At 47.9% G+C, this 21,196-nt stretch overlaps 2 protein-coding genes and 1 long non-coding RNA gene across 6 annotated transcripts in view; 1 reads left to right on the top strand and 2 right to left on the bottom strand.

Moving 5' to 3' along the window:
* Positions 1 to 752: 752 nt before the first annotated feature.
* On the bottom strand, positions 753 to 10,849 carry BNIP1 (BCL2 interacting protein 1). The gene is made up of 6 exons (XM_066342713.1): positions 10,754 to 10,849; positions 8,913 to 9,005; positions 6,965 to 7,056; positions 3,512 to 3,613; positions 3,182 to 3,300; positions 753 to 2,413 (listed from the first exon to the last, which is right to left on the bottom strand). The coding sequence occupies exons 1-6, from the start codon at positions 10,835 to 10,837 to the stop codon at positions 2,217 to 2,219; spliced, it is 687 nt and encodes a 228-aa protein (XP_066198810.1). The 5' UTR covers positions 10,838 to 10,849; the 3' UTR covers positions 753 to 2,216.
* On the top strand, positions 10,291 to 11,857 carry LOC136376575 (uncharacterized). Its single transcript, XR_010746198.1, has 3 exons — positions 10,291 to 10,403; positions 10,806 to 10,851; positions 11,426 to 11,857. It is a non-coding gene; the product is annotated as an uncharacterized lncRNA (long non-coding RNA).
* Positions 11,858 to 15,977: 4,120 nt separating this feature from the next.
* Positions 15,978 to 21,196, bottom strand: part of CREBRF (CREB3 regulatory factor) — a 58,405-nt gene continuing 53,186 nt past the window's right edge. For 3 of the 4 annotated variants that reach the window (XM_066388460.1, XM_066388462.1, XM_066388463.1), the window contains one exon: positions 15,978 to 20,026. In XM_066388460.1, the coding sequence (XP_066244557.1) occupies positions 19,911 to 20,026 (116 nt within the window). In that variant the 3' untranslated portion in view covers positions 15,978 to 19,910. The remainder of the gene's footprint in view (positions 20,027 to 21,196) is intronic. The other variant, XM_066388461.1, reaches the window with a different exon arrangement.

Here is a 21,196-nt window from a genome sequence, read left to right as displayed (position 1 = left end):
AGAGCCCCGCACCAGGTAGGTGCCAGCCCGTGAACACCTGGATGAGAGGTCTCTTGATGACTCTACTTTTAATTCCTCAACGGTCAGCTGATTAAAATGTAGGCGACAAGCTTGCCTTGCAGTTGAACAGTGAAAATGAAAGTGATTTATGAAATGACTTCCAAAAACAAGATATATAAGTTCTATACATTTATTTAGAAACCAGGTACCTGTTAAAAAAAAAAAAGCCATTAAGAGCATTTCATCTGGACTGGCGGGGTGAGTCACACGCACGCGCGCCAAGACCACAGAGCGAAAGTGAACAGTGCCCCCTCATGGCTGAATGTGGAGACGGCCACTTCCTGCACTGCCAGATGGCTGGCCCGACCTTTAACCTCTGGAGGCTGGTTGGGGTTGTAAGATAAATGTTATTGATGACGTTTCAAAATGGGTCAAATCCAACACTATTTTCAGCAGGCAAGCAGAAGAGGAATGGAGTGTCAAAGGGAGAGTTTTTAGGAGCACAGAGCCCACACATTTCCATGTTGTGCGGAGGATGTTGACAATTAGCATGAAGCAGGAAAGAAAAATGTTAAGAAAATCCGAACTTGATAACATCCATCTGCTGCTCTTACAGCTGGAATCTGAGCGGGAATCTCCCATCTGTGCCTTATTCTCAGCTTTAATTTGACTATAAATAAGACATGCGTGCTTAATTTGCACCCAGTATCATCTGGGGCCAGAAACGGTTTAAGGATGACACGTAGACAGTGTAAGCACGCACACACTTTAACTCAGAGCCTAGTCATCAACCTGTCAGTCTGCAGCGTGAAGCCCATCTCGTAACTGGGTCCCACGACGGTCTGGCACTGCAGAACCGAGCCCTTAACTGTGGTCCCCGCTGATCGAACAGATCTAAACAGAACTTTGGACGCCCAGGCCAGCTTACCCAGAAGCCCTGGCTGTTTGCCGCAGGGACTTCGGGGCCCAGAGTCCGGCATTTGGGGATGCCATTGCGGTCACAGGGGAGCTGTGCTTGCCACTTTACACCCTCGTTTGATTCTCAACTTGACTGCGAGTGTCTATATGGACGGTGGTCCCACAGTACAGGTGGGACGTTGAGGCTCAGTGACATCAGGTCACTTGAACGTGGCCACGTGGTCCGTGAGTAGTAGAGCCAAGTCTCTGAGCCAAGCTCCCAAGCCCATGCTCTCCCCCCCCCCTTTGTCCCCCTCCCCGTCTGCCTCCACCCCGCCCCTTCCCAGGGCCTCTGGGCTATAAATAGTGGGCGAGGCTGGGATTCCTGCGCGGGGTTGGCCAGGCCCAGGGCAGACACGCTAACGCCTCCAGGCCGGCCAAGCCAGCGCCCTGTCCCTTTGGCCTCAGCAGGACTCAGGCCCAGGCCGGCCTCAGCTTATCACTAGCTTCACTCTCCTTGGTTATATTTAGCTCTGGACCTCAAAGAGAAAGGTGTGGGCCAGACTCTGCGACAGTGCACCCAAGCCGGGCCGGGCCGTGGTGCGCAGGAAGAGAAGGCTGTCTGCGTTGGCCTCATCTCACGCTGGCTGCGCTGCCTCCGGGGGGGCTGCTGCCCGCCCACCGTGCCAGCGGGGTCTCACTCCTCCAGGGAGAGGCCGTGAGTGCTGTATCAGTATCTGTAACGGTCGGCAGTGTCTGTGATACACCACGTGTGGCTGTAGCTTCGTACCGCTTTGCTGCACGAACAAATAAATGATCGGAGTTCATGTCCTAGAGATCTGGACATCAACAGCAGAGGCACACAAACTCCTGGAGGGATACCTTGTAAAACCAAATGCACTTCAGTCTAGTGAATAATCAAGTTTATTCAAGGGACGGATGCGCGCTTTCAGCACCCTTTCCCCCGTTCTCTCTTCCCTCCACTGGATCCGCATGGAGGCCACAGTGGGAGGGGGGGGCAACGTCAAGTCCCTGAGGGTGGTGTCTGAGTGCCCCAGGTCGCGGCCTCCGCAGTGTGCAATGGCTCCCAGAGCCCGTCCCTGCTGGCTTCCTGACGACAGCCTCCCCTTGCTCTGCCCGCCCTCGGCAAGGCGGCCGCCTGCAAGCACCTGGGGGCGGGGAGGCTGTCACCTCCGACCTGCCGGGCAGTCGGAACCAGTGGGGCAGCTGGGTCGGTTGGCAGCCTGGAACAGAGCTCAGGAGCGTGGCTGGGTCCTGACACCGGAGCTTAAAGGGCAAACGCTGGCAGCCCTCAGGTGTTACAGAAATGGAAACAGCCGCTTTTTTATAATGTAGAGAACCGTAGCAAGAAAAAGGGCCAGGGCCAGGAAGATCAGAAGCTTATCCGTCAGCTCCCGGCGGTTGTACTTCGTGATGAGCTTCCGTCCCAGCTGGATGGTCCCCGACATGGACTTGAATTCCTCATTGGCGTCCAGGATGGTCCGGGAAGAGGTGACTGAAACATAAGAGGGCGGCCTGACTCAGGGACTGCGGGACGGAGCCGGTGAAGCTGGCACTGCCGGCGGGGCTCCCAGTCAGCCTGCTCTCTGAGGCTGGTCCCCCAGCAGAAGCAGAGACGGTGAAGCTGGCACTGCCGGCGGGGCTCCCAGTCAGCCCGCTCTCTGAGCCTGGTCCCCCAGCAGAAGCAGAGCCGGTGAAGCTGGCACTGCCGGCGGGGCTCCCAGTCAGCCCGCTCTCTGAGCCTGGTCCCCCAGCAGAAGCAGAGCCGGTGAAGCTGGCACTGCCGGCGGGGCTCCCAGTCAGCCCGCTCTCTGAGCCTGGTCCCCCAGCAGAAGCAGAGCCAGTGAACAGAGGCGACCAGAGGGGTGGGGAACAAGGGCCAAACAAGGACGAAACCAGGAAGGCACCTCCCTGTGGCCCGTCGGCTTGGAGAGCGAAAAGGTTACAGAACAGACCCCAGGCCCTCCCCTAGCTGCGGGCACCCACACCGTGGACCCCTCACTTCTCACGTGAGGCCCTGGGAGTGCTTCTACTGGAACCTTTCAATGGGGACTACAGCTAGAAAAACCAAGAGAAACACGGGCAGCCCATCTCACTGTGAGTGAAAGCACACCACCGTGGAAATGAGAAGCCACACAGCGGGGAGGGGAGGGGGCTCCGGTGGGAGGGGGAGGTGGCGGTGGAGGAGCCTGGGGCGGGGCTGGGCCGGCTCCAGGCCCAGGATGTGTCCGGGGGGAGCCTCCTCCCTCAGGCCCGGCTCTACCTAGCGTCTGCATGGCTTCCTCGCTCTGCTGGACCTGCTGGGCCATCATCCTGCTGACCCCCATGAGGCTCTCTGTGATGGTGCTGGACGTCTGGGCCAGGCTCTCTTTGGTGCTTTTCCTAGAAGTCCAGAGGAGGAGGAATGTCAACAGAAGCCTGGCTGCAAGAAAGCCCCAAGTGCAGATGAGACCCCATGTTCCAATCTATCAAATTCACACACATCTTCTAAACATTCACGGTCCACGGCGACAGGGGTGTGTGCTGAGCCCGCCCTCGGGGACGCAGGTGGGGACGTACCTGGAGCTGCCTTCACGAACAGAGAGAGAGATACCTGTGCCGTAAAAGGTCTCCTCCCTGGAGAAGTTCTGCTTTCTCCAGGTTGTCGATTGCGATTTTGCAAGTGAGATTTGCTTTCCTCCATGATGTCTGATTGCTGGAATCGGGAGGAAAGCACGCGTGAGTCTCTGTGGGCTCCATCAGGCTGACAATCCACGTCACAGCAGTTCTTCCTTCTGGCGTGGAGTGATGGCCACGGCACCCTGGGTGGTCCACGAAGTCCAACCCCACCTCCTGCTGCTTCACCCTGGTTGCCCTGGCAACTGCTGCAGCTCAGGACCCAGCACCTCTCATCTCGACCCTGGCTGCCTCTGGGATGCTCTCCTACTGCCCGCAACTGCCCCTCTCTCCCGGGCAGCCCGAGGGGGCTGTCTGGTCACGGCATGGCACGGGGTGGGGGGGATGCCCTGGAGAGCTGGCCTCGCCCGTGTTTGCATCAGCAGGACCTGCGACAGCAGTTTCTGGCCCATTAGCTGCTCAGCCAGTACATGTTGTAAGAAGTAGAAAAATCACAAAAAGGCTATTTCCCCCAACATTTCTTCAAAGTCTGCTGTGCTTCACGTACCACAGACAGATCGCAGATGACACAGGCACCCCGAACAGGCAGGGCCTGGTGCGACGTGACGCTTCCCGTGCGCTGCCCACCCTTCCTGGGAGGGACAGCACCGATCTGGGGAGCACGGCCTGCAGGAGCAGGCAGCCCTTGTCAAGGGACCAGGGAGAGTGACGCGGGTCCCTCAGAGGCCCAAGTCCGTGCTCTACAACTGGGATGCCGCGGGCTCGCACCAACCGCGCTGGCCCTGAACTATGTATTTCAGTCCAGCAGAGAGCGAGAATGGATGGGGTTTCCGCCAGCAGCCCTGGGCTGGGCCTCCAGGTGAGCCTCCAATGCCTCAGCAGTGGCGGCTCTGCCGTGTCACACCTAATGTTTAAAAAGAACCAGTGGCCCTGGCCGGTTGGCTCAGTGGTGGAGCGTCGGCCTGGCGTGTGGAGGTCCCAGGTTTGATTCTCAGACAGGGCACACAGGAGAGGCGCCCATCTGCCTCTGCACCCCTCCCCCCTCCTTCCTCTCTGTCTCTCTCTTCCTCTCCCGCAGCCAAGGCTCCATTGGAACAAAGATGGCCCGGGCGCTGGGGATGGCTCCTTGGCCTCTGCCCCAGGCGCTAGAGTGGCTCTGGTCGTGGCAAAGCGACGCCCCGGAGGGGCAGAGCATCGCCCCCTGGTGGGCAGAGAGTCGCCCCCCTGGTGGGCGTGCCGGGTGGATCCCGGTCGGGCGCATGCAGGAGTCTGTCTGACTGTCTCTTCACGTTTCTAGCTTCAGAAAAATACAAAAAATAAATAAATTAAAAAAAAAAAAAAAAAAAAGAACCAGTGGTGGCCCTGGCCAGTTGGCTCAGTGGTAGAGCATCGGCCTGGCGTGCAGAAGTCCTGGGTTCGATTCCCGGCCAGGGCACACAGGAAAGGCGCCCATCTGCTTCTCCACCCCTCCCCCTCTCCTTTCTCTCTGTCTCTCTCTTCCCCTCCCGCAGCCAAAGGCTCCATTGGAGCAAAGTTGGCCCAGGCTCTGAGGATGGCTCTGTGGCCTCTGCCTCAAGCACTAGAATGGCTCTGGTTGCAACAGAGCAACGCCCCAGATGGGCAGAGCATCGCCCCCTGGTGGGCATGCCGGGTGGATCCCTGTCGGGTGCATGCGGGAGTCTGTCTGACTGCCTCCCTGTTTCCAACTTCAGAAAAATACAAAAAAAGAACCAGTGGCATTTTCACACGGTCAGCAAGGCTGTTCTGCTGGGCCCTGCAACGCAGAGATGGACGAGCCACAGTGCCAGCCCTCGGGGGCTCACACTGACCAGCAAGCGCATATTGACTGTTCGGTGTGACACGCACGGCGACCCAGACAGGCGTGGCCGCGGTCTCCGCACACGTGGCCAAAGCCCTGGTTTCCTGCTGCTCTCCCCTGCCCTCTACCTCCAGAGCACACTGGCCGTTCTCACGCGGTTCTGTCTGGCATAACATGCTACACTTTCTATGACGGGTCCTCTCTACTCAGTGTTTACAGTCTGAGTGTCCTCGGAGGCCCTAGGAAAAACCAAGTCACTAAGACACCCCTGAGCCAAGCACTTCAACACTAGTCACCCCCCCCCCCCCCCCACCGAGACCAGCCTCTGGCACGGCCGGTATGTCAGCCATCCCCTCCTGAGTGCCGGGCGTCACACAGCTCCTGCTGGCTGGGAAGATGCCCAGCCTGCACTCGTCAGAAGCGAAGCCGCAGAGACACAAAGGTGGCACAGTTCGACCAACAAACAAAGATGAAGAGGCCGCCTAGGAGGAGGGTGGCCCGCAGGGGCTGTGAGAAAGTGGTCTGGCGACCAGAGGACCGGGAACGATGATGGAGCCCACAAATATTTTTGCACTAAAAACCCTCTTATGATTATGGTGCAAAAGTCAAATGTGAAGGGACGGGTACTGTTTCATGCCGTCAGTCAGCGTTGTTGGAAAAGTCCCCCAATTCAATACCAAAAAATAATCAAGTATTAGCGCACAGCTGCAATAACCTCAATTTTATATAACATAAAGTTGTTTACATTTTCTTGTTTCACTTTTTTTTTTTTTTTTTTTGGTATTTTTCTGAAGCTGGAAACGGGGAGAGACAGTCAGACAGACTCCCACATGCGCCCGACCAGGATCCACCCAGTACGCCCACCAGGGGCGACGCCCTGCCCACCAGGGGGCGACGCTCTGCCCACCAGGGGGCAACGCTATGCCCACCAGGGGGCGATGCTCTGCCCCTCCGGGGCGTCGCTCTGCCACGACCAGAGCCACTCTAGCGCCTGGGGCAGAGGCCAAGGAGCCATCCCCAGCGCCCAGGCCATCTTTGCTCCAATGGAGCCTTGGCTGCGGGAGGGGAAGAGAGAGACAGAGAGAGACAGAGAGGAAGGAGGGGGGGTGTGGAGAAGCAAATGGGCGCTTCTCCTATGTGCCCTGGCCGGGAATCAAACCCGGGGCCCCCGCACGCCAGGCCAACGCTCTACCACTGAGCCAACCGGCCAGGGCCTCTTGTTTCACTTTTTAAGATAAAGTCCTATTCAAAATTTTCTAAATTTGGTCCATCGTAAATAGGTTCACTTTCAGTGAACTTTTTCTAGAACCACTTCTCTGTACGTACTTGATAAAAAGGACCTGTATTACAATAGCGACCCTTTCTGTAGTTTTGTTCTAAGAAGATCAAGTACAGCATAACATTAAATACGCTTTTATAAACTATGCCCAGTTCTCGCCAGCGGCCCCTCTGTGCCTTCCTCTTTGAGAATTACTGATCCAGAGAGAACACTCGGTCCGTGCATAGACGACAGTGAGGTCAGTAAACCCGGGTTTCTTGGGCAAACCCGGCGCGCGTCTCCTGGGGGGCCCGGGGCTGGCAGAGGCCGTGGCGGGAGGCCAGGCCGCCTACCTGAGCGTCTGCTTCTTGTGGTTCTCCACCTCCTGGAGCAGAGCCTGCTTCTCCGACTCTTTGTCTTGCTCTCTAGCCGCCTGCTCAAGCTCCTACGGGGGAAAGAGCTCTGTATGAGAATGACCCTGCGGCCAATACTTTCGTTTCTAGCTAGATCATAAACTGCACTTGAAACCTCTCCTGGAGCAGGTCACCTAGGAATGCCAGGTAACACCTATGTAGCTGAGTTTGCAAGAGAGTAAGGGGAATGCCACAGCCCGAGGACAGGAGGACACTAGGAGCCAGTGCGGTTGGCTGCGAGCCACGCGTGGCCGCCCCGGGTGGAGGACGCCGGAAAAGAAAAGGAACACAAACACTGAACAGGAGACTGGCCCCCTCTTAGACAGCATGGGGATATCAGAAACTGCGTGTTTTTGGGAGCGGCAAGATGGCAATGGAGTAGGCGGATGTACCAACTTCCACCTCCCAGAACCAATGTGGAGTACAACTTAATTTTAAGAACCATCATCTGGAAAAACCAACTCTTTGGAAGGCAACACACAGGACACAGATATACTGTTCCTGATGGTCCAAATGGCCAGTTTCTCGACCAGCTTTGGACCAGACTGTCTTCTTCGGCTAAGCAACAACACTGTTGGCTGGCATCCGGGCCACGCGACATGAAAAGCACAAGTCTTTACAGCCCAGCACCACATGCGGGGAGACTGGGGGCCCAACACCCACCCAGAGGTGGGCAGGTCCTGTGCCCACGGTCCTCTCCCCGGAGGCCCGGCAGCAGAAACACCTGCGCTATCCAAACGGGTACTTCGCGTTCCGCTGCTTTTGAGATGGCACATATAACAGTGGTCCCCAACCTTTTTTGGGCCACGGACCAGTTTAATGTCACAAAATATTTTCACGGACCGGCCTTTAGGGTGGGACGGATAAATGTATCACGTGACCGAGACAAGCGTCAAGAGTGAGTCTTAGATGGATGTAACAGAGGGAATCTGGTCGTTTTTTAAAAATAAAACATCGTTCAGACTTAAATATAAATAAAACAAAAATAATGTAAGTTACTTATTCTTTCTCTGCGGACCGGTACCGAATGGCCCATGGACCAGTATCGGTCCGTGGCCCGGGGGTTGGGGACCACTGACATGTAACACCGTCAAACTCGGGAGCGTTATTATGTGCACAAGATGTGACTGGTGACCACGAGACAGAGAGGAGGAGGCTGGACAAAGCGACAGCCTGAAGAGAAAGCCCCAGGAGACACTGGTGATGGATTGCAGCAAGTGGGCTGGAGGGAGTGGCAGAGAGAAGAAAGTAGTTCAAGTGACCTCAGAAGTTGAAGTTGACAAATTCCAAGGACCCCGGTGTCCCTGCCATCCACTTAACACAGCTGGCAGTGCTCTACATGCCAGAGTCCCTCGTTTCAACCTGGGTAGCAGGTCAGTACATTTGCCCTCACTGTCTACACATTCACTGGGGACACTGGACAGCTTGCAGGCAGCAGTCAGTGCTGGGCCCGAGCCCCCTTCGTGCCCATTCTTGGTCTCTCAGTTCTATTTTTAAAATTTTTTACTTATGTTTTCTTCATTTCCAAGTGAGAGGAGGGGAGATAGAGAGACAGACTACTGCATGTGCCCCAACAGAGATCCACCCAGCAACCCCTGTCTGGGGCCGACGCTCTGCACATCTGGGGCCATGGTCACAACCCAGCTATTTTTAGCACCCGAGCTAGAGGCTCCAGGGAGCCATCTTCAGTGCCCAGGGCCAATGAGTTTGAACCAACTGCGCTATGGCTGTGGAAGAGGAAGCGAGAGAGAAAAGGGGGGGAGCAGATGGGTGCTTCTTCTGAGTGCCCTGACCAGGAATCAAACCCAGGACATCCACAAGCCAGGCCAACACTCTACTATTGAGCCAACCGGCCAGGGCCTAGCCTCTCAGCTCTAAAGCCGCTCACCTGTATCCTGTGCCGCAACTCTTGAAACTTCTCTTTCACTTTTGTATTCAGTTCAGTAAGTGCACTTAATGGTCCGGAACAATCTCGAATATCCTAGAAGATATTGAAGAGGTGAGGGGGCCTTTCTCAGGGCAATGAAATAACACCGTCTGTACACTGAGAGCTGGCTTAGACACAAGTTAAGGTCGGGCCACTGACTGTAATCCATCCTGATTTCTGTTGTTTACCTCTGCAACAAAAACAAACACATTATTATGGACACTTTTCTCATTCTTCTTTAAGTTAATTTTGAGTAGGTAATATAAAAACATAGAGAGAAGCACAACTCTCTCTTGCCTTATTTGTCCCTAAAGTTTCACAAACGCCACCTTGGCAAGTATGACGGCCGTAAAGAAGTTTGTGTGTTCAACTAAAATGAAAATCTAAAAGTGACAGTAATTAACTTCAGATCTCTGAAAACCGAGGTGCAAAATTCCTGGCATCGTATGGCAAGATAAACTTCAATTTGATTTTACAAACCATCTATCATAAATCACAGCGTTTATAGACATATTCAAGGACAGGTTTAGAATGTGTTTCCGGATAGCCACAATTAGAACCAGGTTTTAGGGCAAGATGTAGAGCCAGACTACGGGGATTCAGATTCTCGCTGTATACTTATTAGCTGTGCAACCTTGAAGAAAAGCACTTGAGTTCTCTGTGCCTCATCTTCCTCATCACATTACCTACCTCACAGACCATGTCTGTACATAAGGCATTTAGCTGAGGAGCTGGAACACAGTAATTTAGCTACAGTCAATCTTTTTCATTAGAGTTTAGAACTGGCCTGACATTTTGTAGCTTACACCTGGGAGAAGGGAAGTTCGAGAAGGTTTCAATGTTCGCATCAAGCCCAGTCCCTTGTTCTCTGGCCTACTCATTAAATCACGCTTCCTGCCACCATATGATAGACCACAAATTTGATTTAGTCTGCATCTGCTTCCGTGGGGGGGCCCTACTTTCCTTCACTTTTTGCCCCAACTACAGTAGTTGCAAACTCTGAATCTACATCTAATGTTTAAGTACCATTCGTTGAAAATAGAAACGCTTTGCCTAAAGCCAAGGTTTAAAACTCTTGGTTTCTTTTTGCTAAACGTTAAGGAACCATTTCTAAATTCCTACCTCTTGCCTATCGCAAATAAGCCAAAGCACCTCAATGACCTAAGTCCCTTCTCCAAGCTGACTTTCCCCGTCCGGGTCCCAGTTCCGCCACTCTTCTGCCTTCAGATTCAGGCCTTGCCATTCTACTCGATTTCCTCCATGACAAAAATCACAACTACGGTCCCAGGTGACGTTCGTTTCACCCGGTTCCTCCCGTGCCAGGTGGCCTTGGGTGGCACGGGGCGCCACCCCCAGAGGAGCTGGCCAGCAGCGGGCGGGACTCACGCCTCCAGAACGCTGCCCCACGGCGGGGAGGGCGGCATCAGAAGGCGGGGCTACACAGGGTGACAGGTACTTTGGGAGGTGGTCCAGGGCAGGGCGACAGCCAGGGGTCCGTATGGGAGGGGTCCGCGGGGCTACAAAGGGGAAGCCTGGTCAGGGGCGAGGGACATGTGGGTGTCCCGGAAAAGGGCGAGCTAACGGCACCAGGTTGGAAAGTCAAGGCCAATGGTCAAGGGGAAGGGGCCGGAGGGGGCCAGAGAGGAGGTAGCCGGCCACAGAGCGGAGCCAGCGATCTGGGACGATCAGGGAGACCTGACCGAGCGGGGAAAGCTCGGGAGTGGGACCGCGGAGCTCACAGGAGGCCGGCGGAGCGCGGGTCTCGGGCAGCTGGAGCCCAGCAGGGCCCCCAGAATCAGTACCTGGATCAGGGCCTTCACCTCCAGGTCGAATTTGACAATTTCTTGGTTACAGATCCGGACGTGGACATCCTGGGTAGCAGCCATGTTGAAGATGCCGGGTACGGGCAGCGGCGGTGGCCAAGTTCAAACGCGTTTTCGTTCCGCCCAGCCTTGCGACAGCGCCCCCTAGAGACCGGCTTGAGGCCAGCGAGGGTGGCGGCCCCAAGTCCTGGGGAATTTTCCCCGCTGGTGTGGGGAAATCGGCCTCGCCTCTTCGTGTGGTCCTAAAAAAACGGAGAGAAAGAGAAGCGGGATAATGAATGCTTTCCCCCTGTCTCGATGGCTCAGTGGATAGAGCGTCGTGTTGCGTGCCTAGATCGCAGGTTCGATCCCAGATCAGGGCACGTAGAATGAGTGCACAACTAAATGGAACTAAGTGGAACAATGAGTTGATGCTTCTCTCTCTCCCTCTCCTGTCTTCTCCCTACCCCCCAAGTCAATGGAGAAAATAAAATGCTTTCATGGTGGTGTTTCCCCATCTTCTGCCCATCAGCCATTCTAATGATTACAGATTTTTTGCATAGAAGGGGGGAAAAGAGACTAGGAGGAAAGTATCAATTGGGATGTCTCTGGAAGGTGGCACTGACAATTTTTTATATCTCTAAGCTTTCTTGTATGTTTCATATTTTACAGTGAACCCACATCACGTCTGTGTGCCTCAGTCCCCTCAGAGGCCACCTGGTGGTAAGCACGGGGCTGGCTGGAGGACTCAGTGACGTAAGACGGAAAAGCAGCCTCTGGGAAGAACGCGGTGCGCACTGGCAGCTCTTAACTCTATTGCTGACATTTTGGGAGCCCTTCCCCTGTGCCAGGCACTTTGTACTAAGTCGGCATGTCTATCATCTAACAACTGTCACCACAGCCCCATTGGATGGAACTATCCCCGTTTATACACACAATAAACTGTCACAGAGAATGATGGCTTGCCAGGTCCAAAAATACGTGCATTTAAAAAATCCTGATCCATGCTACCAAACTGCTCTTCACAGAGGTTCTGTGGCCACTTACCCTCCCTACCAGCAGGTGGTACAAATGCCTGCCTCCCACCGCCTCTGCAACATGCTGTTCATCACTGGATTTCTGCCAAGCTGATTAAGTGAAAAATGCCGTTTTTTAAATCTCTTATCATGAATAAGGTGGAGAGTTATTTGTATTTATTGTCTGCTCATTTCTCTGTTGAACTGTTGGTCTTCTTCCTGTCAATTCCCAGGAGCTCTTTATATATTAGGAGAGTTAGCCCTTAGCCATGAGCATTTTTTTTTCTTAGTCTACAGAATTTTGAGCTGGCTATAGTGTTTTTTGGCCTGAAAGTTTTTTTAAAAATATTTTTTGCTTAATTTTTGTTTCACATAGAATTTATCAGTTTTCATTTACGACCCCTGGACTTGGGATCCAAGTTAGGAAGGCCTTTCCCCACCGAATTAGTTTCTATGGTTTCCTTTTCTTTTAACATTTAGATTTGACCCATTTTGAAAGGTATGATAGCTTCTGGAGTGAGGTATAGAGCCAACTTTCCTTTTTCCAGAGTTAGCCAGTTGTTCCGACACTATTTCCTGAAGAACCCATCTTTTTCCTACTGGTTCACAATGTTCTATTTACCCTACTAAATTCTTATATTCAAATGCATTTCCGATCTGTTGCCCTGTGTAGTCATTCATGCACCAAAATGACACTTTTCAGTTACAGTTTTATGTGTCTTAATACCTGTTGAGGATCAAGCACTCTCCTTCCCCCCCCCCCCCTTCAGCATCTCCCAACTATTATTTCTCCCCATGGGAACTAATTTTTGTAAACCCTACTGGTCTGTCCTGATTAGGATGGCATTAAATTTTTAACATTGGAGGACTGACAGCTTCATGTTATTATTGACTGTTCCTGTTCAAGAACTTGGTCTAGCTTTGCATTTGTTCAAGTTTTCTGTGTCCTTTATAGTATCTTCAAGATTTCTTCATACCTTGTACATTTCCCGTTCATTCCTGGCAACATTATTTTAGAATTAAAACTTTTTATAGAAACTTATTAAAGAAAAAGAAAACTTAATTTTTTATTCTAAACCCTTTATTTCCCTTCTACAGAGACACCCATCCCACTGTGGCCTATGACTTGGCCTGGTCCCTTAGAGATGGGTATGAACTGTCTCTGAGCACAGCAAACTGACTTATTTGAATTGGAGCTCCAGACCCTATCAGCCTGGTCTGGGTAAGTCCCCTCATCCAGGTCTAGTCTGATGGCTACCTACCTCACTGTGCCATTGACTAGCTGAGTGTCCTGATGAGACAGAACCTAGCAAAGGCTTAATGAGTGCCACCCAAGCCTCCTAGGACGTTCCAACTCCTTCTTGCTGTTCCGAACCTTCCAGCGGGACAGTCAAGTATTTCCCAACTAGTGTTTTCCTAAAGAGCTTTCCCAGTTCCAACTCAATGTCGGTGAACAGCCCGTCTAACTGCATGCCACTCACAGAAGGCTTTGTTTCCTAAGAACTAGACTGACCTGGCTCCCCCGACTGCCTCGAGTTCCTGGACCACGGCACCGGCTCCTGTGAGGAGTGGTCTTGAAAGGTCAAGTCCTGAAGCAGAATGAGTCCATGCGAGGCCACGTCCACGTCCACGGTGCTTCCTGACAGCCTCAGTGTCTGTCACTCAAATGAAGCAAAAGGGACTTCTTCAATGTCCCAGGGATATCAGGAACACAACCTGTCAATTCTCTAACATGCCCCTGGATGTGGCACCTGTGTTCTTGCAAATACTTTAGTGTTAACATGCCAAGAGACCTTTGCATGTGTAACAACTTGTGTTGTTTTGCAAACCTAGCCACAGGCTGCCTCCCTCAGCCGACTGCACGTTCCTGGAGGTCTCTAATCTCCTCAGAGCCCAGTATCTAGCACAAGTCTTGGCAGGAGGAACAAGTCTGTTTGTTAGCTGAAGGAACACACTGACAGGCTGGTGTTCACTCGGGTCGCCTGACTTAGGCTCTGTGTATCCTTACTTAGAATTATTAAACATACAAATGCTTGAGTGAGAAGAGACTCCAAATATTTTATTTCCCTCAGAGAAATTGCTTGCTCAAAAGAATCAAAGAAGAGAAATAAGTATAACCTAAACTATGCTCTAAGCCAGGGGTCCCCAAACTACAGCCCGCGGGCCACATGCGGCCCCCTGAGGCCATTTATCCGGCCCCGCCGCACTTCCAGAAGGGGCACCTCTTTCATTGGTGGTCAGTGAGAGGAGCATAGTTCCCACTGAAATACTGGTCAGTTGGTTGATTTAAATTTACTTGTTCTTTATTTTAAATATTGTATTTGTTCCCGTTTTGTTTGTTTTTTTTTTACTTTAAAATAAGATCTGTGCAGTGTGCATAGGGATTTGTTCATAGTTTTTTTTTATAGTCTGGCCCTCCAATGGTCTGAGGGACAGTGAACTGGCCCCCTGTGTAAAAAGTTTGGGGATCCCTGCTCTAAGCTATGAAGAACACAAAGTGTTCATCAATTAATAATTGTACAAAATAGCTAAATCTCCCTGACGCTCCCTGTCTTCGGTTTGGGATTTCTTTGCAGTGGGTCACCCCGGAAAGTAGGTGGTTACCTTGGTAAGCAACAGAAAAGGTACAGACAGGAAGGGCGAAAACACGAGGCAAAACAATTCAAAACCTTTTCTTTTCATCTTTTTTTTTATTTTAAATTACAAAGGATGTTGCATACATGGATGAATCTGTATCTGACTAGAAGTGCTGAGGGACTGAAAGGTGACAGAAAACCTAGGCAATATTTGAATTGCCCTTTCTTCTGAAAAGAAAAACGGCACAACTATTAACCAACATTGAAGAGAATAATTTTTAAACAGCTCATGCGTCAACAAGATAAAATTCTTTCTAGACAAAAGACAAGACTGAATCCAATAAAACGTTTCATAGCTCCAGTGGTGGTGGTGGTGGTGGTGGGGAGATGACAAAACTACAGAGTATGACGGCATTATAAACAGGATCCTACGCAGCTATGCAAGAGAGGTTGCCACATTGTATGAACAAAATGCTTTGAATTCTTGCCCTTCCGCTCTTCCCATGTGACTTCTTATGAACGGTCAGCCCTAGCATCGCTGTTAACCACAAATGCTAAGTTACAGGACAAATCCTAAGGAAAGAAGGTAAAAAAAGGCAGGCAGTGGAATACAATGTCATAAAAATGTGGTGGAAAAGCAGATACAGTACACACATATACATTTCTGTTACTTGGTTCTGAGAAGAAACAAAGGGCGAAGGGCAAGACACAGTAATCAGTCCCGCTCCCGTCCACCCAGAATTTAATTAACTACACCATTGTGTTTACATTGTTATGAAAGAGGCAAACCTAGTTCACCCAAACTTGGCACACTGAAATACCCAACTGATGTTCTGCACTAGTCACCAAGTTCAAGTCTCCAAAATACTACTTGGAAGTAGTTTTAAGGTTTTGGTCCCTCACTACTACCCCCAAAGCTCTCTTTTCTAAACAAAAAATGGCAATTTGGCAGAATTCAATTCCTAGGTGTAATTTCTACAACTTCAGTCAGTTTACTAAGCATGAGGATTATGCTTCAACACATAACCCCACTTGCCTACGGAAGTGTAAAACTTTCAGTAGTACATGTCATCATCTTTTCCCAGCGTGCTTATTCCTTAAAACGAAACAACCATCCCTACAGTTGACATTCATTGTGACATCCCAATGTGTTTGAAATATTAAAAAAACACGGAGTCATCTTCTCATAATGCCCTTAGTAAGATTACAAAGATTACAAAAGAATCCACAAATATTACGGCACTGTGTGAGACTGATTTGTCACGATCCCAGGGAAGAACAAGACTGGAGTTCTGTGCAAAGCTGTGGAAGTGGCCTCAGTTCCATGGGAAACGGTATTCCACAATAGACTTCACTAGAAGGAGAGTTGAAACCTTTTACTTTAACACTGAAAGCGTAATTCAATGCATTCTCAAAATTCAAGTTTCAAGATTTAGAGAGATGCTAACATTCTGTTATATAGTTAACTAGAAAATACTTAAATAGAATTTCAGGAAGACGATATAAAGAAAGGGAACGTAAGTTTTTGTTAACTCCTGCTGAAGGCAACTTGAATTAGTCTCTTAGAAAGTTCACTAAATCTTAGCAGCTAAAACATTTTTAAATGTATGGAATAAAGAAAAAGCACATCCATTCTTGACATTTTGGTGAATAAACTACCAGCTTTATTAATGAAGGCAAACATCAGGTAATTGTATGAATATTATATATATAAAAAAAATCCAAACTAACAGCATTGTATTCCAAAAGTACTGTACTTCTGTTTCTTTTAAGGAGACTTGTCGTCATCTGTTTTATAAAACAAACAAAACAGGTACTTTTCTCCTAAAAAATTCTGGAAAGTTGAAAGAGTCCATTTCAAGCCAATGAACGAAACACACCTTTCTTTAAATGCAGACTATTGCAAAGGAGCAAATCAAGTCAAGCATCAGAAAGAAGATGTATGACAAATTCAGAAGAGTCAGAGAAAAGGGATGTAGTGAAATTACCGCTAATCTTACCCCCTCATGTTCAAAGACCATTCAAAACTGGTCTTTCATACAAATATAAAATAACTATAAAGAGAGGGAATTGGAAACCATACCCATCTGATATCCTTCATGATGTTTTTATAATAGCTGATTCTCTTACCAAAAAGGTCAAAGTGAAAGATTTAGGAAGTGGAAGGGAATGAAGACATTTTGTTTTAATGTACAAGTAAGGCACAATATAAAGCCACATCATAATCTGTCATGAAGAATATAGGAAGGGACAAGAATCATACATGGTACAGTAGAACAAGCAATCATATTGACTGGAAAAGTGTGGCACCCAATTCAAAATTCAGACAAGATCTTAACAAGAACTGGACAGGCATGCTTTCATACTGAGACAAAGAATCCAGTGTATCTGAAACGAGGAAGAACGGTTTTCATTTTTTTTTTGTTTGTTTTGTTTTTAAATCATAGTAGTACTAGAGTCAAAGTTTCTATAATTGCTTTTGGAAAATGGGTTCATTTGAGGTGAATTCACAATGCCTTCACTTAACGTAAGATTCTGGACTTCATTATGAACTAGCTGTATACCATGTATGAACACAGAAAACCTTTAGAGAGCTCATCTCTAAGGATCTTCACCCAAAAATACATGCCACAATTTCAAAAACAGAACATGTACAGTTGTTGGGGTTTTTACATTACCCTTATAAGATTTGTTTGTGTGATACACTAAACGTATATATTTAATGACAATAGAGGAAGCAGATTATTACTGGCATTAAAGTACAACCATTTCTAGACGGTTTAAATGCCACAGAGTCCCCTGGTTAAAATGTAAAGCTGCACAGCTTGCCTATGTCATCTTTACGACAAAGTTAAACAGCAAGAGGATTTAACTTTCACTCTACATTTTACCGCCAGGTTTCTATGGATCAAGTATCGCTGCAGCATTCTGACCAGCCCAGATTTAGCAGCAAATGGCAGGAATCATATAAAATGCAAATTTTTTTAACAAAGTGCTTTTCTAAGATATACATACATATATAAATAGGTACAAAATAAAGTGTCAACATTAAAAAGCTCAACTATTTAAAAGCTTTTAACTATTGTATTTAACTTAAGTAGTACATATAAAACACTGAAATGCAAGGGTGTAGAATCTACTCAACAGATTCAGAGTCTTTTTTGAAATGCAAGACCAAACAATCAAATTCTGGTTTGCAGAGAGGAAAAAAGTATCAAAAACCAGAATTCCTAACAGAGCAGCTAGAAAGGGGCAATTTTATAAACCTTATCAGCTGAATCTCGACCATGAAGTGCTTTTCACCTGAATGCAAAACTGCCATCTTTTGGAATACATTTTAATCTGCCAGACACTCTCCATCTGAACTTCATACACTGCCAAGTTACAAAGCTGTGCTTTACCTTCTCCCACCTAAAACGGAAGAACTTTGAACAATGACTCCCATTCTATTCAACCACCAGATATGAGCTTATCGTCTGGCAAGCGTGAACGCACTAACCAGGTACATTCCCACCAAGCGCGCCGGAGAACCCCGGCCTCACTGCTCACCTGTCAAAGAGCATGTCAGGCGCTGCTCGGTTGCTACAGTGTTTAAGAACCAAACCTTTGCAAACTACAGCTTTCTGGGCCATCCCTTCATACAGGCGAGGTGGGGGTGGGGGGAATTCACTAGACGGACAAAATATAATTACAGGATCAAGTCTCCAACGGGTAATGGAGAAACAGACACTTTCCCAGCAGCTAGGTCTGAGATTTTTGGTATTATTTTTTTCTGGCTAGGTAAGAACTTTTTTATTTTTAAGTATAGTTTTTAACCTACCAGTTTTCAGGGTTCAAACCACAAGATTTAAGAATAAAACGAAGAGACAGGATGGAAAGATCCAGATATAGGTTTATAATGCTGCCTTGACACAGAGATTTCTCATCAAGAGGTAAAGCTTTAACGTAGTTAAAACACTAATGAAGCTGTATTATGTGAGCAAAACGGAGCACCTAAAAACTAAATGTGCTAATACCTCTCGGTTCTAGAAACTAGAGAAGTCACGTGTAAGTCTGAAGAAGCCAGTTCGAAAATACCTGTACAAAAATATAAAAATCTATAAACTTTTTTTGTTTTCGTTTTAAGCTTGTGTTGATCTCTGAAAATATTACATGCACAATAATACATCAATTGGAAAAGTGGCAACTAAAGAATTAGATATTTTTAGCTTTTCTCTTTCTTTACATATATATATATACATAATACAATAAAAATAATCTGTATTTTGGTTGTTTGGTGGAAGTATATACTACAGTCAGCTAAATAAACTTTAAATTCTCAAGGTCAAAAACTATTTTATCAATAGCTTACGAAACTGAAATATATTAAAATTTTCTACAGTAAGTGCAGAAATAAAAAGACAGACACCTACATGGCCACCAACGTATCTACCATGGAAGCGGAGTAGAGGAACAGCAAAATAATATCTGTATGTGTGGGTGCTCCTTCTGTAGGCAATTGGACCCGGACAGAAATAAGATTCACAGTTCAGTAAGATCCCTAACCCTGACCTTTTCATTTTCTTTTTCTCCTTTTATTCATACATTCATACAGTATCATGTAAGCTGTGCAAAACTTTACTTAGACTGGCAGTTTGCCATATCAGTTGCATTTGTCTTTGGTACAAAAAATAAAACAATCGCAGTAATGTGCAAGTATTTGTCTTCTTCCGGTCAAGTACCGAAATATGAGTTTTCTAGAGCCATCTTTTTTTTGTTTGTTTTTTGTTTTGTTTTTTTATACAATACACAGACTCTGTGGCATATATCTACATTTCAACATAGTCCTATATACATTCAAAAAATTTGAAAAAGAGTTGGAACAAAAAAACATTTAAACCCCATAATTTTTCCATCTATGTATCTTGTGTTTTCCTCATTAGGGTTTTCATCATACAAAATATTACCAGTTTTAATAGTTTTCCCAAAATACAAGGCACAAAGAATATGCTTTTTTTCTTACTTGCACAGACATTATATATATATTTATATGTATTTATATATACCACATCGGGCTCGAAAAATGAACATTTAATATGGCACACAGGCGCGAGAGCTGGGTTGTGCCACAGACAATGAGACTGATGGTTGTGGAAAATTAGAACAAAAAGCAATAATTCTAAAAATAATCTAAACTGTTTTAAAAAAATGCTTCCTCGATTTTTTTTTTTGTGTGTGGTTCAGAGCATAAACCTGCCATAGTATTTGGCATTTACTAAAATATCTTCACCCCTCCAAAATTCTTTGCTTTCACAGAGATTTTACAATCTGGATCTAAACATTCAGTTAAATGAATGACTCTCAATTCTGAAGCCAGTAGCAGTTGTAACCAGGGTTTATGCTCTGAAAATGCAATAATCAAGTATTTTGGATCATGCTTCACTTATGCTACTTAGTTCTTAAAACAATGTAACCTAATTGCAAATGTTTACATAATGCTAAACTGACATGCAAAACAGAATGAAAATTTACAGTGAACAACATGACAAACTCAGACATTTCTGACCAGTGGTCCAATGAGGCTGATTACACTTTAGACGTCGGTATCCTCAGGCCCACCAGGCCTCCGGTGGGATTGCCTTCTGCTGTCTTCTCTAACACCTGGTTAACGAATTCTGAGGTTTGCCCAGCGACTGGGAGACCTGGGGAAAGGAATAAAAGGCACACTCAGACCCAGAAAGGCAGGGGGCATGACTGGGAGCAGGGTGGCCCTCTGCTTGACGCTGGTCCCAGGCGAGTGCTCTGCCCTGGCTACTGCAGCCCAGAAAATAATTCTACCCACCAGATTAGAGCCTACAATTTTAAGATTAGAAGGGTCAAGTCAAGAACCACCATGAAGAATGGCTAATCAACATTTTATTATTTTTTCTGAAGTTAGAAGCCAGGAGGCAGAAAGACTCCAGCATGTGCCCAACCTGGATCCACCCAGCATGCCCACCAGGGGGCGGTGCTCTGCCTATCTGGGGCGTTGCTCTGTTGTGGCTGGAGCCATTCTAGCGCCTGACGCGGAGGCCATGGAGCCATTCTCAGAACCTGGGCCAACTTTGCTCTGATGAAGCCTTGGCTACAGGAGGGGAAGAGAGAGACAGAGAGAAAGAAGAGGGGGAAGGGTGGAGAAGCAGATGGGCGCTTCTCCTGTGTGCCCGGACCAGGAATTGAAGCTGGGACTTCCACACGCCAGGTCGATGTTCTACAACTGAGCCAACTGGCCAGGACTCAACACTTTAAAGTGAAGTAAATGACAAGTAGTTGCATTGCAAATTGTTACATGACACATACAAAAATAAAATGATAAAAATGGATCATACAGTGAATGACATGAAAAGACAAAAAAAAGGAACAAATCCTAATAGATCTTTTGAGGACAGACCTAAAACCAAACATATATCAAGAATAAAAATGACCTCAGCTCATTTATTGAAGACAAACTACCAGACTAACAGGAAATTCAACTAAAAATCTATAAGTCAATTTTATAGTATGTGGATCACAAATTAAATTAAAAACACTTTTGTAAAGAAACGTATCTAACAAGTAATTCAGAAGACTGCAAATAAAAGGGCGGGCAAAGGGACGCCAAGCACACGCAGACAGTAAGGAGCTGCGTCGTGGGTGGAGCGCAGACAAGACTGAACACATGACGACAGAGACCCGACTCCACTAAGAACCGGGAGTCACGAACCCTATTCACACATCCCAGCATTCAAATGCAAAAACACAGAAAATATGAGAACACACTAAAACACACTAGAGGGGCCTTTCTTGGTGCCACATAAGGCAAACAGACACCCTACAAAAAGAAAAAGAATAAG

Source organism: Saccopteryx leptura, chromosome 6 (genome assembly GCF_036850995.1).
Source record: "Saccopteryx leptura isolate mSacLep1 chromosome 6, mSacLep1_pri_phased_curated, whole genome shotgun sequence".
In the NCBI taxonomy this organism is placed as follows: Eukaryota; Metazoa; Chordata; class Mammalia; order Chiroptera; family Emballonuridae; genus Saccopteryx; species Saccopteryx leptura.
The sequence above is the reverse complement of the archived record's forward strand: the minus strand, read 5'-3'. Positions and strand labels throughout refer to the sequence as shown.